The sequence below is a fragment of the Brachyistius frenatus genome, unplaced genomic scaffold (genome assembly GCF_029030835.1).
Source record: "Brachyistius frenatus isolate BFR_SWC_R1_liver_20210118 unplaced genomic scaffold, ASM2903083v1 Contig_167, whole genome shotgun sequence".
NCBI classification, from domain to species: Eukaryota; Metazoa; Chordata; class Actinopteri; family Embiotocidae; genus Brachyistius; species Brachyistius frenatus.
The window spans coordinates 328,099-344,968 of NW_027210766.1; the positions used below are offsets into that span (position 1 = coordinate 328,099).

Genomic DNA, 16,870 nt, shown 5'->3' on the forward strand with positions numbered 1-16,870 from the left:
ACTTTGCACACCCCTCTGCTTTTGTGCAGCGTTAGCTCGAGCCCCAGCTAGCTTCCCGGTCTGACCATCCCCGCTAGCAGTCCGGACACCGCTAACGAAAAACCACCAAACTACTCCTTTTTTGTTGTTGTTGTTGTTGTTGTTGCCTCTAAAACATCTGTCCAAACCTGTCTTTTGGCCTCTGCCGGACCCTCAAAGTGGGTGTGTGAAGCGGAGGCGGGTGAAGGGAGGGAGCGAGGGAGGGAGGGGGTCGGAGGTGGGGTTGGGAGCGGGGAGGAGAAGGAGGAGGGAGGAGAGGGGGGGGGGGATAAAAGCTAAAAAAGCTAGCCCCCTTTAGCAGGAGCCCTTCCTTTTCAATGAACCGTTCAAAGGCAGGCACAAAGAGGAGGAATTAAAACGTCAAGGAGTCCGGCCTCTACTCACCATATCCCGCTTCTTTTCTTCTTTTTCTTCTTTTTTTTTAAAAAAAGAAGAAGGCCCGCAGCCGGTTCGGACGTCGAGCCGGTGTTTTCTGGGTGTAAATATCCAGTCAACGTCCGTCACAAAATCTCTCCCGTCTTCTTGTGTGTCTCTCTCTCTCTCTCTCTCTCTCTCTCTCTCCACCCGGAATGCTGCCTGCAGGACAAGAATGGGATCGTCGTGCGCATGCGCAGTGGATCCGGGGATGATGTTGGCACTTGGAAAACTGTCGCATGGCAATCCGGCAGCGCTGAAAAAAATAAAATAAATAAAAAAAAAAAAAAAATACCCTGCTGGTCTTGCGTGTCAGCGGTGTGGATAATAGTCGACCTCTGGTGACATCTAGTGGACATACGAGGTCTGTGTTTCTCTGCGTTTCGACAAACAGGTTTTTCTTTCTTTTATTTATTTAATTTTTTTTTTAATTTTATTTTAACTGCTGTACAAAGAAGGAAAACAGGGGACGAGTTTAAGTCTCATAGCGCAGGGAAATATTTCTGTAATTACGGATGAGAGGTTCTGGGGAACACCAGTGAAGGAAAGCAAATAATAATAATAATAATAATACATTATTTGAATAGCACCTTTTTTTTTTTTTTACAAGAAATGCAGCTCAAAGTTCAAATGAAGATTTTGACACAATGGACAACATAAGCAACATGTTTGTCTTTCTCTAATGTCTTACTAAAAGTTAACGTGTAGTTGAGGTCACATTTCTGATATCTATAACGATATCTCACGTGGTTTAATAAAAAAAAAAAAAAAAAAAAAAAAAATTGAAATGATTAAATATGTCAACAAAAAAGTCCAGAAAAATTAAAACAGATTAATGTATCAGGACTTTATTTTTTTCTTCTTATGTGTCTCAGTAATCATGTGACGACCCCTCACATTTCTCTACTGTCTGTGGGTATGAAGTAGTTTAAACACTCCCCCTGCAGCAGCTACATTAACATGGTGCTGACACACTGACGCTTCACTATTAATAATCTGATGATGTCATAAAGGAAAATATATAAAAAAAAGTACTTCTACTACATTCTGCTGCTAATACGTCTGTACTTTAGTTCATTTTCAGTTGTGATTAAGTATTTTTGTTTTTTACTTTACCGTATTGGAAGTTTAACTTCAGTAAAGGATGTGAATACTTTTTTCGTCTTAGGGTCAAATTATATTTTATGCAAATTAACAAGTGTCGAGTCATATTTGCCTTAATTAATGTTGAAACTCTTTATTTTGAATTGTGTTTTTTTTTTTATAGCTTTCAGCACTCTACATACAGACCTGGGTAGAAAAAGCATGATTTAACAAGACTCCGCCTCCATCATCTATGGAGTTATCCTGAACTGGGTCACCGAGTGGGTGGGGGTCCCCATGACCCTGGGGAGGAAGACCAAGTACAGAAAGGTCCAAACCCAGAACCTGTGTTCCAGACGACATACAATGACAAATAAGTGCTCTTCCATGTTAGGACTCAGTAGTGTCGTTTCAAATCTGCACTGACAGGACACGACCTCATCATGTGAACACACCACCCACCAAAATATCTGCAGCTTTAAATTACTTTATTAATATTTATTTATATTAAAAGCGTATTTTTTTTTTTAAAATTTTTTATAGCTTGTTTAACAAACACACACACACAATAAACACACGGATTCTTTTGTCCAGCAGCAGCAGTGGAAAAAACAAACAACAACCAACGTTTGTGTGGTGTTCAGGAACAGCTGCTGCTTCCTCAGAGGCCTTAATTTGAAAATTCTTCCCGCCCTCTTCCTGCTACGGAGCCAAGATGGCGACCGTTTAGGGTGGAAAGTGTCCAGTGTTTCACACCTTTTTTTTTTCTTTCTTTGTTTTTTTTTTGGGGGGGGGGGGGATCTTTTGAGTGCACTTGACAGGTTGGCAGGTTGACTTTTTGAGTGATCCACTTTCTTAATCTTCCTAATAAAACACATGCAGTGTATTAAAAAATAACTGATCCAGAATACACTGTCACATTTATTTTTTTTTTGTTAAGATCATACTTTACATAGTATAAATTTAACCAACAACAGTCTCCTCTAGCAACACTGAGAAGGGAGAAAGACGTCCAGGTCCACCTGTACCTGCCCATCACTGAGGCCCGCCGTGATGATTTCAGCCTCCATCCGTGTCGCCGCCGACATTATCATTATTATTATTATTACTACACGAGAGCTTCTTTCTAAGTCGCACAGTTTTATTTTCCTGGACGCGGTTCAACGACCCCGATGTGTGTATCTTCTGCTCTGACGGCCCAAAGTCCACAACACAAACACTCGGGAGAGTTTCACTGCTGCTCCTCCGCGTCCTCGTCGGAGGCTTCCTCGCTCTCCTCCTCGTCCTTCTCCTCCTCGTCCTTCTCCTCCTCGTCCTTCTCCTCCTCGTCTTCCTCCTCCTCGTTCTCACTCTCCTCCTCCTCGTCATCATCCTCTTCGTCTTTCTCTACGGCCGGCATCTTCACGACGATCTCGTCATCTGCGTCGTCGTCGTCGTCGTCGACGACCATGGACTTCCTCCTCTCCAGGAGAGACGGGGTGCAGACTGGAGTGGCATCCTGGAGAGGAAGAGGAAGAGGAAGAAGAAGAAGAAGAAGAAGAAGAAGAAGAAGAAGAAGAGGAGGAGGAGGAGGAGGAGAAGAAGAAGGAGGAGGAGGAGGAGAAGAAGAAGAAGAAGAAGGAGAAGGAGAAGAAGAACGAGGAGGAGGAGAAGAAGAAGAAGAAGAAGAAGAAGAAGAAGAAGAAGAAGAAGAAGAAGAAGAAGAAGAAGAAGAAGAAGAAGAAGAAGAAGAAGAAGAAGAAGAGCTTGTTAGCGCTTGTTCCTGGTATTTTGTTTTGTTTGTAAAAAAAGTTGCAGTTTTCTCTTTGAATGTGGGTACATGGGTTTTATCACGCGGCCACCGGGAGACACGCGCGATAAGCTTTTATGCACCGCGCTGCTGTCGGCACGGTTATCTGAGCGCAGACCACGGAGACGCATGCGCTCATTTTCAGTCTGTGCCAGAGCTAAAACATAAAAAAAAACAACAACAACAACAACAACGTGTGTCGGCCTTACGTCGCTGCACGTCGACGCGTTCACGCCATCGGAGGACTTTTTCTTCGGAGGCACCTGGGAAGCCTGGAAAAAACAAAAAGAGACCGTAACCGTTACTCAATGAACCTCCACGCGTCTTTAGTTTCCTCTTTACTTCTTTAAGCTCCTGGATTTGACGCCACCAACACGTACAAATCCGGGGAAGTCGTAGTCGATGCCGTGGGCCGCCAGCCTCTTGCGCAGCTTGGCCTCTTTGCGCAGCAGCTTCTCGGTCATCTTGGCGAGCTGCTCCTCCGTGTGCTTCTTGTTGTAGCGCTCCACGGCGGGAAAGGACGGCTTCTTGAACTCCCGCTGGGAGCCGACGAACAGCTTCTCGTGAACCTTCTCGGGGGGAACCAGGTGACCTGGGGCGCACACACACACACACACACACACACACAAAAAAAAAATCCCATTTATTTCAAGTTATAAATTGCGTGTTTATTGTGAGAATTTCTGTAAAGAGATTGCAAACAAAACCAGTTAATAATAATTCTATAAATCAAGATAAGCCACATTTTTATTGTATTATTAATATCTCTTTCATACTCATGGCAACCTCTTCTGTCTCTTAACTCTCCTCCTTTGGTTCTGATTGGCTGAGGAGTGTCACATGCCATATACAGTGGGGCAAAAAAGTATTTAGTCAGCCACCAATTGTTCAAGTTCTCCCACTTAAAAAGATGAGAGACGCCTGTAATTTTCATCATAGGTACACTTCAACTATGAGAGACAGAATGGGGGGAAAGAATCCAGGAAATCATATTGTAGGATTTTTAATGAATTAATTGGTAAATTCCTTGGTAAAATAAGTATTTGGTCACCTACAAACAAGCAAGATTTCTGGCTCTCACAGACCTGTAACTTCTTCTTTAAGAGGCTCCTCTGTCCTCCACTCGTTACCTGTATTAATGGCACCTATTTGAACTTGTTATCAGTATAAAAGACACTTGTCCACAACCTCAAACATTCACACTCCAAACTCCACTATGGCCAAGACCAAAGAGCTGTCAAAGGACACCAGAAACAAAATTGTAGACCTGCACCAGGCTGGGAAGACTGAATCTGCAATAGGTAAGCAGCTTGGTGTGAAGAAATCAACTGTGGGAGCAATAATTAGAAAATGGAAGACATACAAGACCACTGATAATCTCCCTCGATCTGGGGCTCCACGCAAGATCTCACCCCGTGGGGCCAAAATGATCACAAGAACGGTGAACAAAAATCCCAGAACCACACGGGGGGACCTCGTGAATGACCTGCAGAGAGCTGGGACCAAAGTAACAAAGGCTACCATCAGTAACACACTACGCCGCCAGGGTCTCAAATCCTGCAGTGCCAGACGTGTCCCCCTGCTTAAGCCAGTACATGTCCAGGCCCGTCTGAAGTTTGCTAGACAGCATTTGGATGATCCAGAAGAGGATTGGGAGAATGTCATATGGTCAGATGAAACCAAAATAGAACTTTTTGGTAAAAACTCAACTCGTCGTGTTTGGAGGAGAAAGAATGCCGAGTTGCATCCAAAGAACACCATACCTACTGTGAAGCATGGGGGTGGAAACATCATGCTTTGGGGCTGTTTTTCTGCAAGGGGACCAGGACGACTGATCCGTGTAAAGGAAAGAATGAATGGGGCCATGTATCGTGAGATTTTGAGTGAAAACCTCCTTCCATCAGCAAGGGCATTGAAGATGAAACGTGGCTAGGTCTTTCAGCGTGACAATGATCCCAAACACACCGCCCGGGCAACGAAGGAGTGGCTTCGTAAGAAGCATTTCAAGGTCCTGGAGTGGCCTAGCCAGTCTCCAGATCTCAACCCCACAGAAAATCTGTGGAGGGAGTTGAAAGTCTGCGTTGCCCAGCGACAGCCCCAAAACATCATTGCTCCAGAGGAGATCTGCATGGAGGAATGGGCCAAAATACCAGCAACAGTGTGTGAAAAGCTTGTGAAGACTTACAGAAAACGTTTGATCTCTGTCATTGCCAACAAAGGGTATTGAGATGAACTTTTGTTATTGACCAAATGCTTATTTTCCACCATAATTTGCAAATATATTCTTTAAAAATCAGACAATGTGATTTTCAGGATTTTTTTTTTCTCATTTTGTCTCATATACCGATATATATACCGATAGGTATACCGATGATGAAAATTACAGGCCTCTCTCATCTTTTTAAGTGGGAGAACTTGCACAATTGGTGGCTGACTAAATACTTTTTTGCCCCACTGTATAAAGCCAAAAGGGGAGGAGCCTCACTTTTAGTCCTTGGCTTTCAATAGCATTTCTGTTTCTCTTAGTTAAAGGCACATTACATAAGATTTGTAGTTTAAAACATCCCCAAATCAATAGAAATGAACACCGTGTGAGGAAGTAGCAGTTTCAACGTCGATTATCATCCTGTAATAACGACGACCGACTGACGGGACAGAAAGTCTGACATTCGCACAGCCTGTGGAAAACTTTGGACTCTCTATCACCTCCGAACGTATAAAGTGGGACCTCAAATGTTTCATATTGGACCTTTAAGAGTCCTGCTTTTAGGTTTTAGTTTAATCGACTGACTTTAGTTTCGTAGAAGTCTGAATCCGACAGCCTGTTTGCACTGTTCAGGTCTTCTCCCTCTTTAGTTTTGGTTTAGTCTGGTCTCCCATCTCTTTTATTTGTTGGTGTTTTAGGAGTATATTTTCTGCAATTACAAGTTTTTTTTGTTTTTTTTGTGGAATCGTATATACGTTACGTGTCAGATTAAGGGACAGCGGCCTCGATTGTCAGCATCGTAGTCGTCTGCCCATCGATCTCCTCCTCAGCACGCGCGGCGAGGAGCTCCCACACGCCGACTTCATCACCGTTCACCACCGATGAAAACATTTCTGTCGGCAACGAACAGACCTGCAGGTGAACGGTACTCACATTTGATGAGCCTCTCTCCCATGAGGTAATTGTTCATCGTCTCTGCGACGATCGTGGCGACGTCGTCACATTCAAACTCGACGAACGCGTAGCCTTTACTTCCACCGGTCTGTTGAGAGAATAAAAGGCAGAAATGAAGCGAATCTCGCGCGCGAATCAGTTTCCACCTCTCGGCTCGTCTTCGTTTTGGTTTTTCCTGCACACGTTCGTGTCGGCGCATGGGTTTCATCAGTCTGCTGAGCAGGTAGAGCAGGTGATAAGCTTAATGCACCAGGGTGCTTTAGGCTCAGATATCTGACCTCAGACCAGTGTCGGGTTTGAGATCATTTTCAGTCTGAGCCAAAAGACGAATTATCACACAGCAAATTACAGAAAAATCAGTCTTTGGCTCGCATTTTATTCTCGTAGAAACAGGACTGACGTTCCAGTCACGTTTCCTCGTTACCTTCTTGCTCCTAGACAGACGCAGCCGCTGCACCTTCCCGAACTGTCCGAAGTAAGTCTTGAGCTGAGGCTCGAAGAGTCCCAGAGGCAGGTGGCCGACGTAAACCACTCCGGGAGTCAGACGGGTCACCTGAGGAAGAAAAATAACAAGTCAGAGGACGGCGATTACATGACGGGACCGTGAGTGAGTCTGTAAATCAGGACACCTTAGGAGGGCATTTCCTCTGAGAATCTGGGGTTACAGTGAGTAACCAAGAGTTTCGATTTGATAAAAAAGGGGCCTTCTGTTGCAGTAAAAAGAAAAATCCTTCTTATTACGTCGGCATATCATTACATCTGTGTTTAATTACAAAATAACTGGGTTTTGTTTTTATCGGAAATAATGAATAGGCATGGTTATATATGCATTATATTATTATTATTATGTGTTCCACATTTTAGGACTGATCTGGGAAAGTCTGCTTTTAACTTAAATGCACCAGAACTCCTGGACCAAAATACAGAATCTCCTTCAAATCAATCGACTTACCCCGTTCACACATTTCAAGCTTGGATTTGAAATCTCCAAACCTGCAACTTGTAATTATTTTACGTAACTGTAGTTTTACGCCGTTATATCTACTCAAACTACGTAATTTATATTTAAAAGCTTCTCACTTTTTGTTGATTTTAAATCATCTTACAGATTAATCTTCCTTCATCTGACAGTTAAATGGTTTAACTAGAAGGTCAACTGTGGTCACAATCTCATCTGTCAGCTCGTCTCATTTGCTGTAATCACTGCCGTTGTTTATATTTGTTCTTTGCTCTGTAAATGACTCCATGTCGTTGTAAGTGAGGAATCACCCTCAATGATTTCTCAGAGTATAAACAAATGTTGACTGAATAGAAGACTGTATTAATTCCAGAGGGTCCATTTTGTCGTCACAGCGGCACAGAAACAGGAGAGAAAAAAAAATAAGAAAAAAATTACAAATACGTGTAACAATAAAATAAGATTCATAAAATAAAAAATAAAAAAGTAAGACCAATGACTAAATAACACAAAGAATAAATAAATAAAAATGTGCAAATTTCCTTTTTACTTACTATTCATTAGATTGATTTTTTTTTTTTTTTTTTAAGTTATGGAAACTATATTTACTCCCCTTATATTGAAGGTACCTGTACTATAGTTTGGCTTCACAGACGGGCCTACAGGTTGGACTGATGACCATCAGCTCCTTTATGGCCTCCCTATCAAAACATTTGCGGCCATTTAACATTTAATACTCGACATCGCTTATTTATTTTGTACATTTTCAAACAATTAGCCGTTGAACGTGGGAGTAAATAGACGGATAATCGCGTCGTGTCGCGACAAACCTTGCTGGGTTTTTTCTTCTTCGCCTCCTGGACCTTCTTCTTAAACTCGGTCTCCTGAGCGGGGTTCAACGCCAGCAGCTCTTTCGCCGGCTTCGACGCACTTCCGGCTTTACTCTCAGTCATTTCTATAGATTAATGTACCGCGACATAAATCAGAAAATATATAAAAACGAGGGCCCCCGTCGACCAAGCGCTCAACCACACCGTTTACTGCGCACGTTGAATCTCCGTCCGGTTTGCCCACGTGGTGACAAACCAACGAGGCCCGGGAGGGGGGGGGAAAGTGGTTATCGACAGTGACGTATTTTCCGCAGCGCCACCTACAGGCGAGGAGGGGGAGGTGAAAGTAAGCAACGAGAGGACAGCTGTACGTTTTCCGTCTTTTCAAGGCTTAAAAAGACAGTTTTGAGTGTGTGTGAAAACTCAAACTGGGTTTAATACAAACATGCGCGTTTTCTTTCCCACATTTTGATGCGATTTTGATAAAATAACGAATATAGTCCGAATAAAAAAATTTAAAAAAAGTTTTTATATATATATATATATATATATATATATAAAGTTTTTTTTTTTTTTTAGCAAAAGTAAAATGTGGGACATCGTCTCAGTATGTGGGACTAGGCATAGATAATAATATATAATAATAATAAATATACAGTATCTCCAGGTACAGAAAGAAAAAAAAAAAAAAACATTGTTGGTGTTTTAGCGTCTTTAAAAATGTCATTACAGCCCTCGTCTTTCGCTTACGGCCATACCACTCTGAACACGCCCGATCTCGTCTGATCTCGGAAGCTAAGCAGGGTCGGGCCCGGTTAGTACTTGGATGGGAGACCGCCTGGGAATACCAGGTGCTGTAAGCATTTTATTTCGTCAGCAGGGGGCGCTGCTGAATCTTTCCAAGAGGAAGAGCTTTGACAAAACACGGCTGCCAACAAGTACCGTAGGAAGATTGTATTCTTTTTTTTTTTTTGAATAATTGTGTCCTATCAGGTCTCTACCGCCCAGTCACACATAATTCATAAAACAAAACAGGGCCGAATGAATAGAAGCTATAGAAGTTTGAACACACTGGAGTGGAGGGATTTTATTTCTTTTATTTTTATCTGAATCTTTTATTTTTTTTTTACAAACAAATCTGATGGCAAATGTGCGATTCTGTGCTAGGTTATGTTTACAATAATACAACATATTATGATATGCCATATGATACGAATTATATATAGGTCGTATTATCAACTATTAATCCTAAGGGGTAGACGAAAGGCTGTGTTTGTGAATGAAGGTGTAGACAACAGGGTGTGGTTGTGGATGAAGGTGTAGACGAAAGGTTGTGAATGAAGGCGTAGACAACAGGGTGTGGTTGTGAATGAAGGTGTAGACAAAAAGCTGTGTTTGTAAATAAGAGTGAGAGTACTGTGCCAAACCAAAAGGTCACAGGAGGGGGTCTGCAACCTGCGGGGTCACATACTGTTGTTCTTTGAGGCATAAACAGGAACAGACCGCTGTCTGGAGGACTCCAGGGTGTGAAGGAAGACAACCACCACCTCCTCCAACCAACAAAGGATCCATCAATACACATGACTTTTTGGTGGAAGACAACCACCACCTCCTCCAACCAACAAAGGATCCATCAATACACATGACTTTTTGTTTTCAGTACTATAAGAAGACTGGGTCAGGGATAGTCAGGAGCTCAGACTTCGCGAACTGACACATACTCTGTTGCGGTCAGGGAAACATAGTCTGGACCCCAGAGCTCTGTAAAATGGTTATTCTGCTGCTGTTAAATAAATATCTTGGAGCCTGACATATTCTCCTATTGCCTCATTAAAGAACACGCAGGACTGGGGGCTGACACATTTTGGTTACTTTAGCAGGAGCCCAAGTCCAACACAAATGACTAGCTGGAAATCATAATGGGAACACAGCATGAAGTCTGACCTCATGCTTCAGATTTTCTTCCTGCCGAGCTTCTGCTCCAGTCCGGTAGGTGGCGGTAATGCACCTTGAAGTTTCTCTGCCAACCGCCATTAAAAAAAAAAAAAACCAGTAGAAAAAGAAGATTCAAACAGGAGAAGTATAAATGCCTCGATGCTCCTACTGGTAGGCTAAGGATGCTGACTAGGATCAAAAATAGTAGACAATTATGGACATAAGCTGGGTGTTTTCAAACGATGCGACAGCAGATCGTGTGTTATGAATGTAATAATATATATATTTTTTTTTAACTTAATACTTTTACTGGATAGGATCTACTGGAACTTTGCTGACTCCTCCACACGGTAATGATCGTATCATGAAATGGTTTATACCAATCAACTCTGAAGAATCTTAGCTTCGTTTAACCGAACACATTTTAAAATCCCGGCCAGCATAATGTTGAATGGTGATTCAAGCTTTTCATTTAAATGTTGAAAAAGTGCTGTTCTTGACTAAAAAAAGAATGCATTCGAGTACAAACTCCCTGCAACAAACCCTTCCTTCATGAAGATCATACTGCTCAGGTTTTTTTTTTTGTTGAATTTCTTTTTGTGGTTTACAAAGCGCTTTGCAAGTTTTACTTCCCATTCGCCTCATTTCAGCCAACAAAGGTGTCACCTCGCAATCAGAAGCAGCTTCAGTGTTGAGACCCTGCCATGTGGACATGTAACCATCACGGGGATTTTATTTTTGAAGGCTTTCGTACAGCCTCATTAGATTGTAAACATTTTCAGGTTGTGCATCTTTTTTCTTCTTTTTTTTTTTTTTCCAGCTCTTTGTTGTTATTCATTAATCAAGTTTTGCAACGGCCTCACTTTTCCGATCCAGAAGCTACGTTCCACTTTCATATCCAGTTCTTGGGTCGGATTCAAGCATGTTCTTGCTCGACTCTTATCGCCGTGTCTTGCGTAGTTCATTGTGGCGTCTCCTCTCCCGCCGGATAAAGCTCAACATTTTCCTCATCCCATAACTTGCCAAGTTTCCGACCTTGTGATGTGGGATGATTTGAGCGACCTCGGGGTGAATTCACATCAATATGTTTTTTAAAACGTTGGTGGGAGGCTCGTTCTGACCCGAACACGCTATCCGCTCTGTTCCCATGAGCCGTGCCCGTTGGAGGCCCCCCGCCCCGCCCCGCTTGTCCTCAAGCCCTCTCCAGCAGACCAGCGGCTCTAAGACAAACAAGACCTATGGGTCCAGTCAATTTGTCTGGACAAATGCAGGGATTTGGGGCCACCGAGAGCTATGTGGGGACGAGTGCTAATTGTTTGTGTGCCAAGTAACTCCCCTCAATGCCCTGGTCTCTCTCGAGTCACTCTATTCACCCCGGCCTTTGTCTACGTTTGTCTTGAACCTGAACCGTCGAACCAGGGCAGTGGAATTCAAGTTATTTCATTACCCTCATTTGCAAATAAATTCTGTCTTTCCGCGGATCTGTCCCTCGTCCAGGTGTCAAAATGTACATATATATATATATAGATATATATATATATATTTATTTTTTTTCTTCTGAATGTACGGTTTCTTCACCGTATCTCACCTCTGTGAAAGAAGGGGTCACGGTAGGAGGATGGATGGGGAGCGGGTGGGTGGGTGGGAGGGGGGGGGGCGCCCCCACCTCCACCCCTCCGTCAACAATAAGCTGAGGTCGCACAAGTGGCTGAGACAATCTGAGAAAATGGCTGGAGCCAGGCGTCACCTCGGGGTCGACCCTGTCCCCCTGTCCGCCTGCCCCCTCCTGCCAACCCCCACCCCTCCCATCCCCCCGGCCCTCTGCCGGTCCAGTCCGTCCCCCTCTGTGCTCCCCCGGCATGCTGATCAGGGGATTAGGGCCCCCGAGGCAGCGTCGAGTCAAGAGCACGCAGGAGAAAGGGAAAGGCATGCAGGGAGCATGAGGTTTTCACACGCACCCACACCCACACAAGAAGGCGAGCAGACATGTATGATGAGGACCACACGCTTTGGCTGCACCACCGGCAGCTGGTCAGTAGAGGGAACCACAGGGCTGCAATGCATGCAATGTTTGAACAGAGAATTACAAAAAATCAATAGCTATGTTTTTTTTTTTTTTTACAATATCAATTTAAGTAAATAAAAGAAGAGACTTAGATATAATATCTTGGCACTTCTCATTTGACCTCATTCTCTCTTTAAGGGAAAATCACTTTCACATTTTGTGAATGTTGCTTATTAATTTCCTGAAACTGAAAGATCAGATACTGATATTGTCTGTATTTAATGCAATATATTGAACGAAGTAATTTATGCTTATTATTTAATCTAATTAGTCTTTTTAATCATATTTACATAAGAAGTTACTAATTTTTAGTCGAGGTATGCAAATCAGGCCAAAGCTGACCCGAAACATGCTGCAGGACGGGGTCGAGTGGTAAATATGAGGAATTTACTGCAACATTTTCTGTTGGATAAAACAAAATAGATCCAAACCCAAAGGCCTGTCTTTGTTCTGAGTGAAAACAAAGTCTTGTCAAACGCAAGAAGCTTTAATGTGAATTAATTTCCGTTGAAATAAGTGATGTTGTTTTGTTGGTTTGATATAGATGTTTTGGCTTTAAAGTTCATACAGCGCAGTTGTTGCTGGGGGAGATTTTCAAACTCCAAACTGCAGTCAGTCAGCAAGTCTTCTCTCCAGAACAGCATCCTTTGTTGCACTTCTAAATGGACCGTCATGCGTTTTATTCCATCACCCATCCCTGACTTTTGCATCTTTCTTTTCCTGGTACGATTGAACAAAGACAGGCATTGACCACTGTATTTCTGTTGCAGAATATTTTCTTTTTGTCTCTTGGTGTCTGATGGCGCAAAACAACCTCCAAAAAATGTGGGGGATCTGCAACAACGTTTTGTTCTTGAAGGGGAATTGCTGTATTTGTACAGTTTTACAAGGCAAACCTCGCAGGTTTAAGGCGGGTAAAGGTGATGACTAAATTGTAGGAGTGTCCTCATGAAGGTGCTTTTTTTTTTTAGGAGTAGAAAACACCCCTTAAAAGTTACAAGCAAAGACACAAGACAGTGGTGGGAAAACTACTCAAATGCTGCACTTTTAGTACAATTTCCAGATGGTGCAGCGCGGTCAGATACTTTATAATGGCATTAGAATAACATGTAATTAACCTGCACACACTGCTGTGTTTCGGTCCGACCATTTTGTTCCCGGCTTTTCTACTTGAAGTGAAAACTGTTGGCACGGTGCACTGAATGGCTGGATTCCAAAATGTTTTTCCTCCCTGTACATTCACCCACCATTTGGACCCCATTATGACATTAACACTATTTGTCTGAGTGGCAGAAACACAGCTCGGGAGGTGTATACAACAGAAGGAAGAGCTCTGTTTTGTTTTTTGTTTTTTTTAGCCCAAAATGAACTGGTTCACATCTGTGCAGCAGGTATAAAGTATAAAAGCATCCTGTAATTTTGTTTTCCTCTCAACACATTCACGCCAACAAGTTAGGACTTCTTCACTGACATAACATCAACCCGAACCCAAACTTAGGTCTCGTTTTACATGCATATTGCTGCCACACCAGAAAAAGTGTATATTTGTGTGTGTATAGTGTGAAGTTATAGCAAAATATTTTGACGACATACAAATACAATAATGTTTATTTCTATTTATCGTTATAACATGCAAAATTATTATTATTATGATGACATAAAATGCTTTTTATTATAACTTGATGTTTGCCGTTATAACATGAAACGCTTCACATGACAATGTAACTTACGAGGTGAAAGCCGTGATTGAATCAAGAGTGCCCTCATTTTCGAAAAAAAAAAAAAAAAGTTCTTTGTAAAAATATTTTTGAATATGAGGCTGAAACTTTAATTCATCCATGCGAATACGAGAGCTCACGTGAAGCACATATTTGGGTACACGCAAAATGTCCTCAATTTATTAGCACTTATGAAAAATCTAACTTTTGAAAATCGTTTTCATTGGCAGAAAATGTCCTCCCTTGGTCCTCAGAGTGATACTAGTACAGCTCTCTCCCCCCCCCGCACACACACACAAACAACACACGCACACATGTTAAGTTTCTACACATTTTTAACAGGGTCATTAGAAACGGTCCCTCCCACAAATTGCAGCCCATTGAAGCCTCTTGTGTTGCGTGCGTTGGGTTCGGCCCACTGATCAAAAGGCAGGTGGTCAGCAGGGCTCAAACTGCTCTGCGGTAATGTGAAGCAAAGAAAATGTGGCCTCTTCCTGAAGAAATCAACCCCCCCCCCACACACACACACACAAACCGTGACCCTACCTTTTGACCACCCTCACCCTCTGAAACACACACACACACACATTCACTGGACACCTTGTTAGAATCAGGAAGGGGCTGCTAGCTCTTCTAGTGCTTGGTCATGGTGGGGTGTGTGTGTGTGGGGGGGCTTCTGTTGTGCGAGTTAAAAGGGAAACAGCAGGACAATAACACGTGAAACAGAGTCTGCACACCCCATGGCGCTGGGAGGCCAAGTCCACGGCCGCAGTAATCAGAATAAAAACAAGGAGACTTTTCTGTAGATCCAGGTGTGATACACGTGCCCACCGAACTCCGTGCATGTAAGTGAAACTCGGTGCCGGGGCTGCAGTTTAGGGGGCGCTAGTGAGCCACTCACGAAACCACTACAATACGTCAATTTTCGCCACGACTGGCGCGCGTTCCAAGATTCATGAGTTTTTGAGTGTGGTAAAGCCGCCAAAAAGGCGCTTAAACATAAATTACGAGAAAAATAATAATAGGGTAGAGTAATTGCTTGAATTTCAAGAGGGCTTTCGCACCGTTCGGGGCTCGGGCCCTAATTAACAAAACAACTAAACTCATTCATTAGAAAATAAGGCTCAAAAAGATGTGGGTTTTTTTTTTTTGGGGGGGGGGGGCGTGTCGGTTTGATTGACAGGCCTGTGGTGCTGTCAGGTTATAGCTATCGGTGGGCGGGACATAGTGTTTGTCAGGTTTCCAATCAGATCAGTCAGATCCACCGCTGACTCCTCCCCCCGGCTCTTCCAAATATGGTCACTTCCTGCTCCAAACCACTCCGAACTAGCGAGACGGCGCCGGCCGATATCCGATCTCGAGGCTTTATACCGATACAAGATAATAGATTTCACGTTGTGGATTTTATAAGTGGGATAGATATGTCAGCGGGGGTCCCGGACCTTTGTTAATGAGATCAGCTGCAGTCGGGAAGGAACAGTTCTTGTGAAGTGAGGTTTTAGTCCAGATAAATATCGGACTCTTGCCGGAGGGAACGAATGAAGAAGTCTATATTCGGGTCACTGAATATCTGACGCTACAAAAACGATTTAACCTGTGGCGGTACCTCATTTTTTACAGTTTTAAACCTCACTCTCGCCTCCAAATTATGTTGCAAATTTTACAGCATACCCACCCAAACGGGAGAAAATAAGAGAGAGCATTTAGATGAAGTCGAATGTGGACAGAACCACACTGACACATCATTTTTTCCATTTAAGGTGGACCTGGAGGTCCAGTTGTTTGCTCAGCACAGTGTGTGTGTGTGTGAGGGGGGTGGGGGGGTGTGTGCTTGCTTGTACGGTCGCTTTTAGGAGTTGCAGGTTGGGCACGCACTGCACAATATGGGCTTTAATTCAGACCAACAGCCTCTCTGTCAAAAAAAAAAAAAAGAAGGCGTCGGAGCAATTAGCCCCGACGGAGACGAAGAGAAAGAAGGAACGAAGGAAAGGGAATTGTGAATTTGACACATTAAATGGTGGACGTCATTAGCATGGGAGGTGTGTGGGGGGGGGGTGTATTCACTGGATCCTTGAATGCATATTGCTTCGCTACCACGGCCAAATACCCCCACCTCTTCTTCTTCTTCTCCTCAGTCTGTCCATCATCCCCATGGCCACCTTTCACTTGTAATCACCCTGTTTGGCCCCCCCCTTTTTTTTTTTTCCTTCCCCCCCCCCCCCCCATTCAGTTTCTTACAGCTTTTCTGTCCCCCTTCGTGGTTTTTTTTTTTTTTTTTTATGCCGTCACGCTGCCAGGAATAGACTCCCTGGAATTCCTAAATCAAAACAAATTAAGCGGGATAATTAGACGCAGGAACAAATGAAATGTCAGAGACAAGTCGGTCGGGTTCGACAACCGGCAACAGCTTGAGCTTATCTTTCCGGCGTCGCCGTGTAGATTTCGTACCGCTTTTTAAAAAAAAAAGAAAGGGCGGATCAAACGCCGCGTACTTCGCTTCGGCGGCTTCCTGCAGCGTTTCCGGGGACACATTAAAAACTCATTTTGACTTGAATCAGTCTTTCGTTGCTTCTGTTGGAAGCTGACTTTCACTCAGCTTGTTGTCTCTGCTATATGAGCCTGGAAAAGAGCAAAGTAGCCGGGGCCCAGTGTGGTGCCTTTTTCCTCCATTGTGCGGAGATCACCTCATGCCAGCTTTCCCCTGTCACATTAGCGCTCATCAAACGCCGTGAGCAACACACAACTCGCGCAGAAGGGGAAGTTCGTCCCCCTTTTTTTTTCTCAGGATGTTTTTTTTTGTATTTTGTGGCACAGTTTTGCAGGTCATCCTGTCCGATTCAAGAATGATTTCGAAGAAGGCTGAATTAACAAACATTTTA

General features: G+C 43.3%; 2 protein-coding genes and 3 non-coding genes across 5 annotated transcripts in view; 1 reads left to right on the plus strand and 4 right to left on the minus strand.

Moving 5' to 3' along the window:
* clasp1a (cytoplasmic linker associated protein 1a) overlaps nucleotides 1–624 on the minus strand; it is an 83,931-nt gene extending 83,307 nt beyond the window's left edge. The window contains exon 1 of the mRNA XM_069717044.1: nucleotides 424–624. The gene's annotated coding sequence lies outside the window, so the exon portion shown is untranslated. The remainder of the gene's footprint in view (nucleotides 1–423) is intronic.
* A 1,820-nt stretch (nucleotides 625–2,444) lies between these two features.
* On the minus strand, nucleotides 2,445–8,508 carry nifk (nucleolar protein interacting with the FHA domain of MKI67). Its single transcript, XM_069717025.1, has 6 exons — nucleotides 8,274–8,508; nucleotides 6,910–7,038; nucleotides 6,465–6,573; nucleotides 3,706–3,917; nucleotides 3,535–3,597; nucleotides 2,445–3,034 (listed from the first exon to the last, which is right to left on the minus strand). The coding sequence occupies exons 1-6, from the start codon at nucleotides 8,394–8,396 to the stop codon at nucleotides 2,768–2,770; spliced, it is 903 nt and encodes a 300-aa protein (XP_069573126.1). The 5' UTR covers nucleotides 8,397–8,508; the 3' UTR covers nucleotides 2,445–2,767.
* On the minus strand, nucleotides 3,344–3,475 carry LOC138631864 (small nucleolar RNA ACA64). The gene has a single exon (XR_011311759.1). It is a non-coding gene; the product is annotated as a small nucleolar RNA ACA64 (small nucleolar RNA).
* LOC138631863 (small nucleolar RNA ACA64) lies at nucleotides 6,671–6,802 on the minus strand. Its single transcript, XR_011311758.1, has one exon. It is a non-coding gene; the product is annotated as a small nucleolar RNA ACA64 (small nucleolar RNA).
* Nucleotides 8,509–9,017: 509 nt separating the features above from the next.
* Nucleotides 9,018–9,136, plus strand: LOC138631862 (5S ribosomal RNA). The gene has a single exon (XR_011311757.1). It is a non-coding gene; the product is annotated as a 5S ribosomal RNA (ribosomal RNA).
* The last annotated feature ends 7,734 nt before the right edge of the window (nucleotides 9,137–16,870 follow it).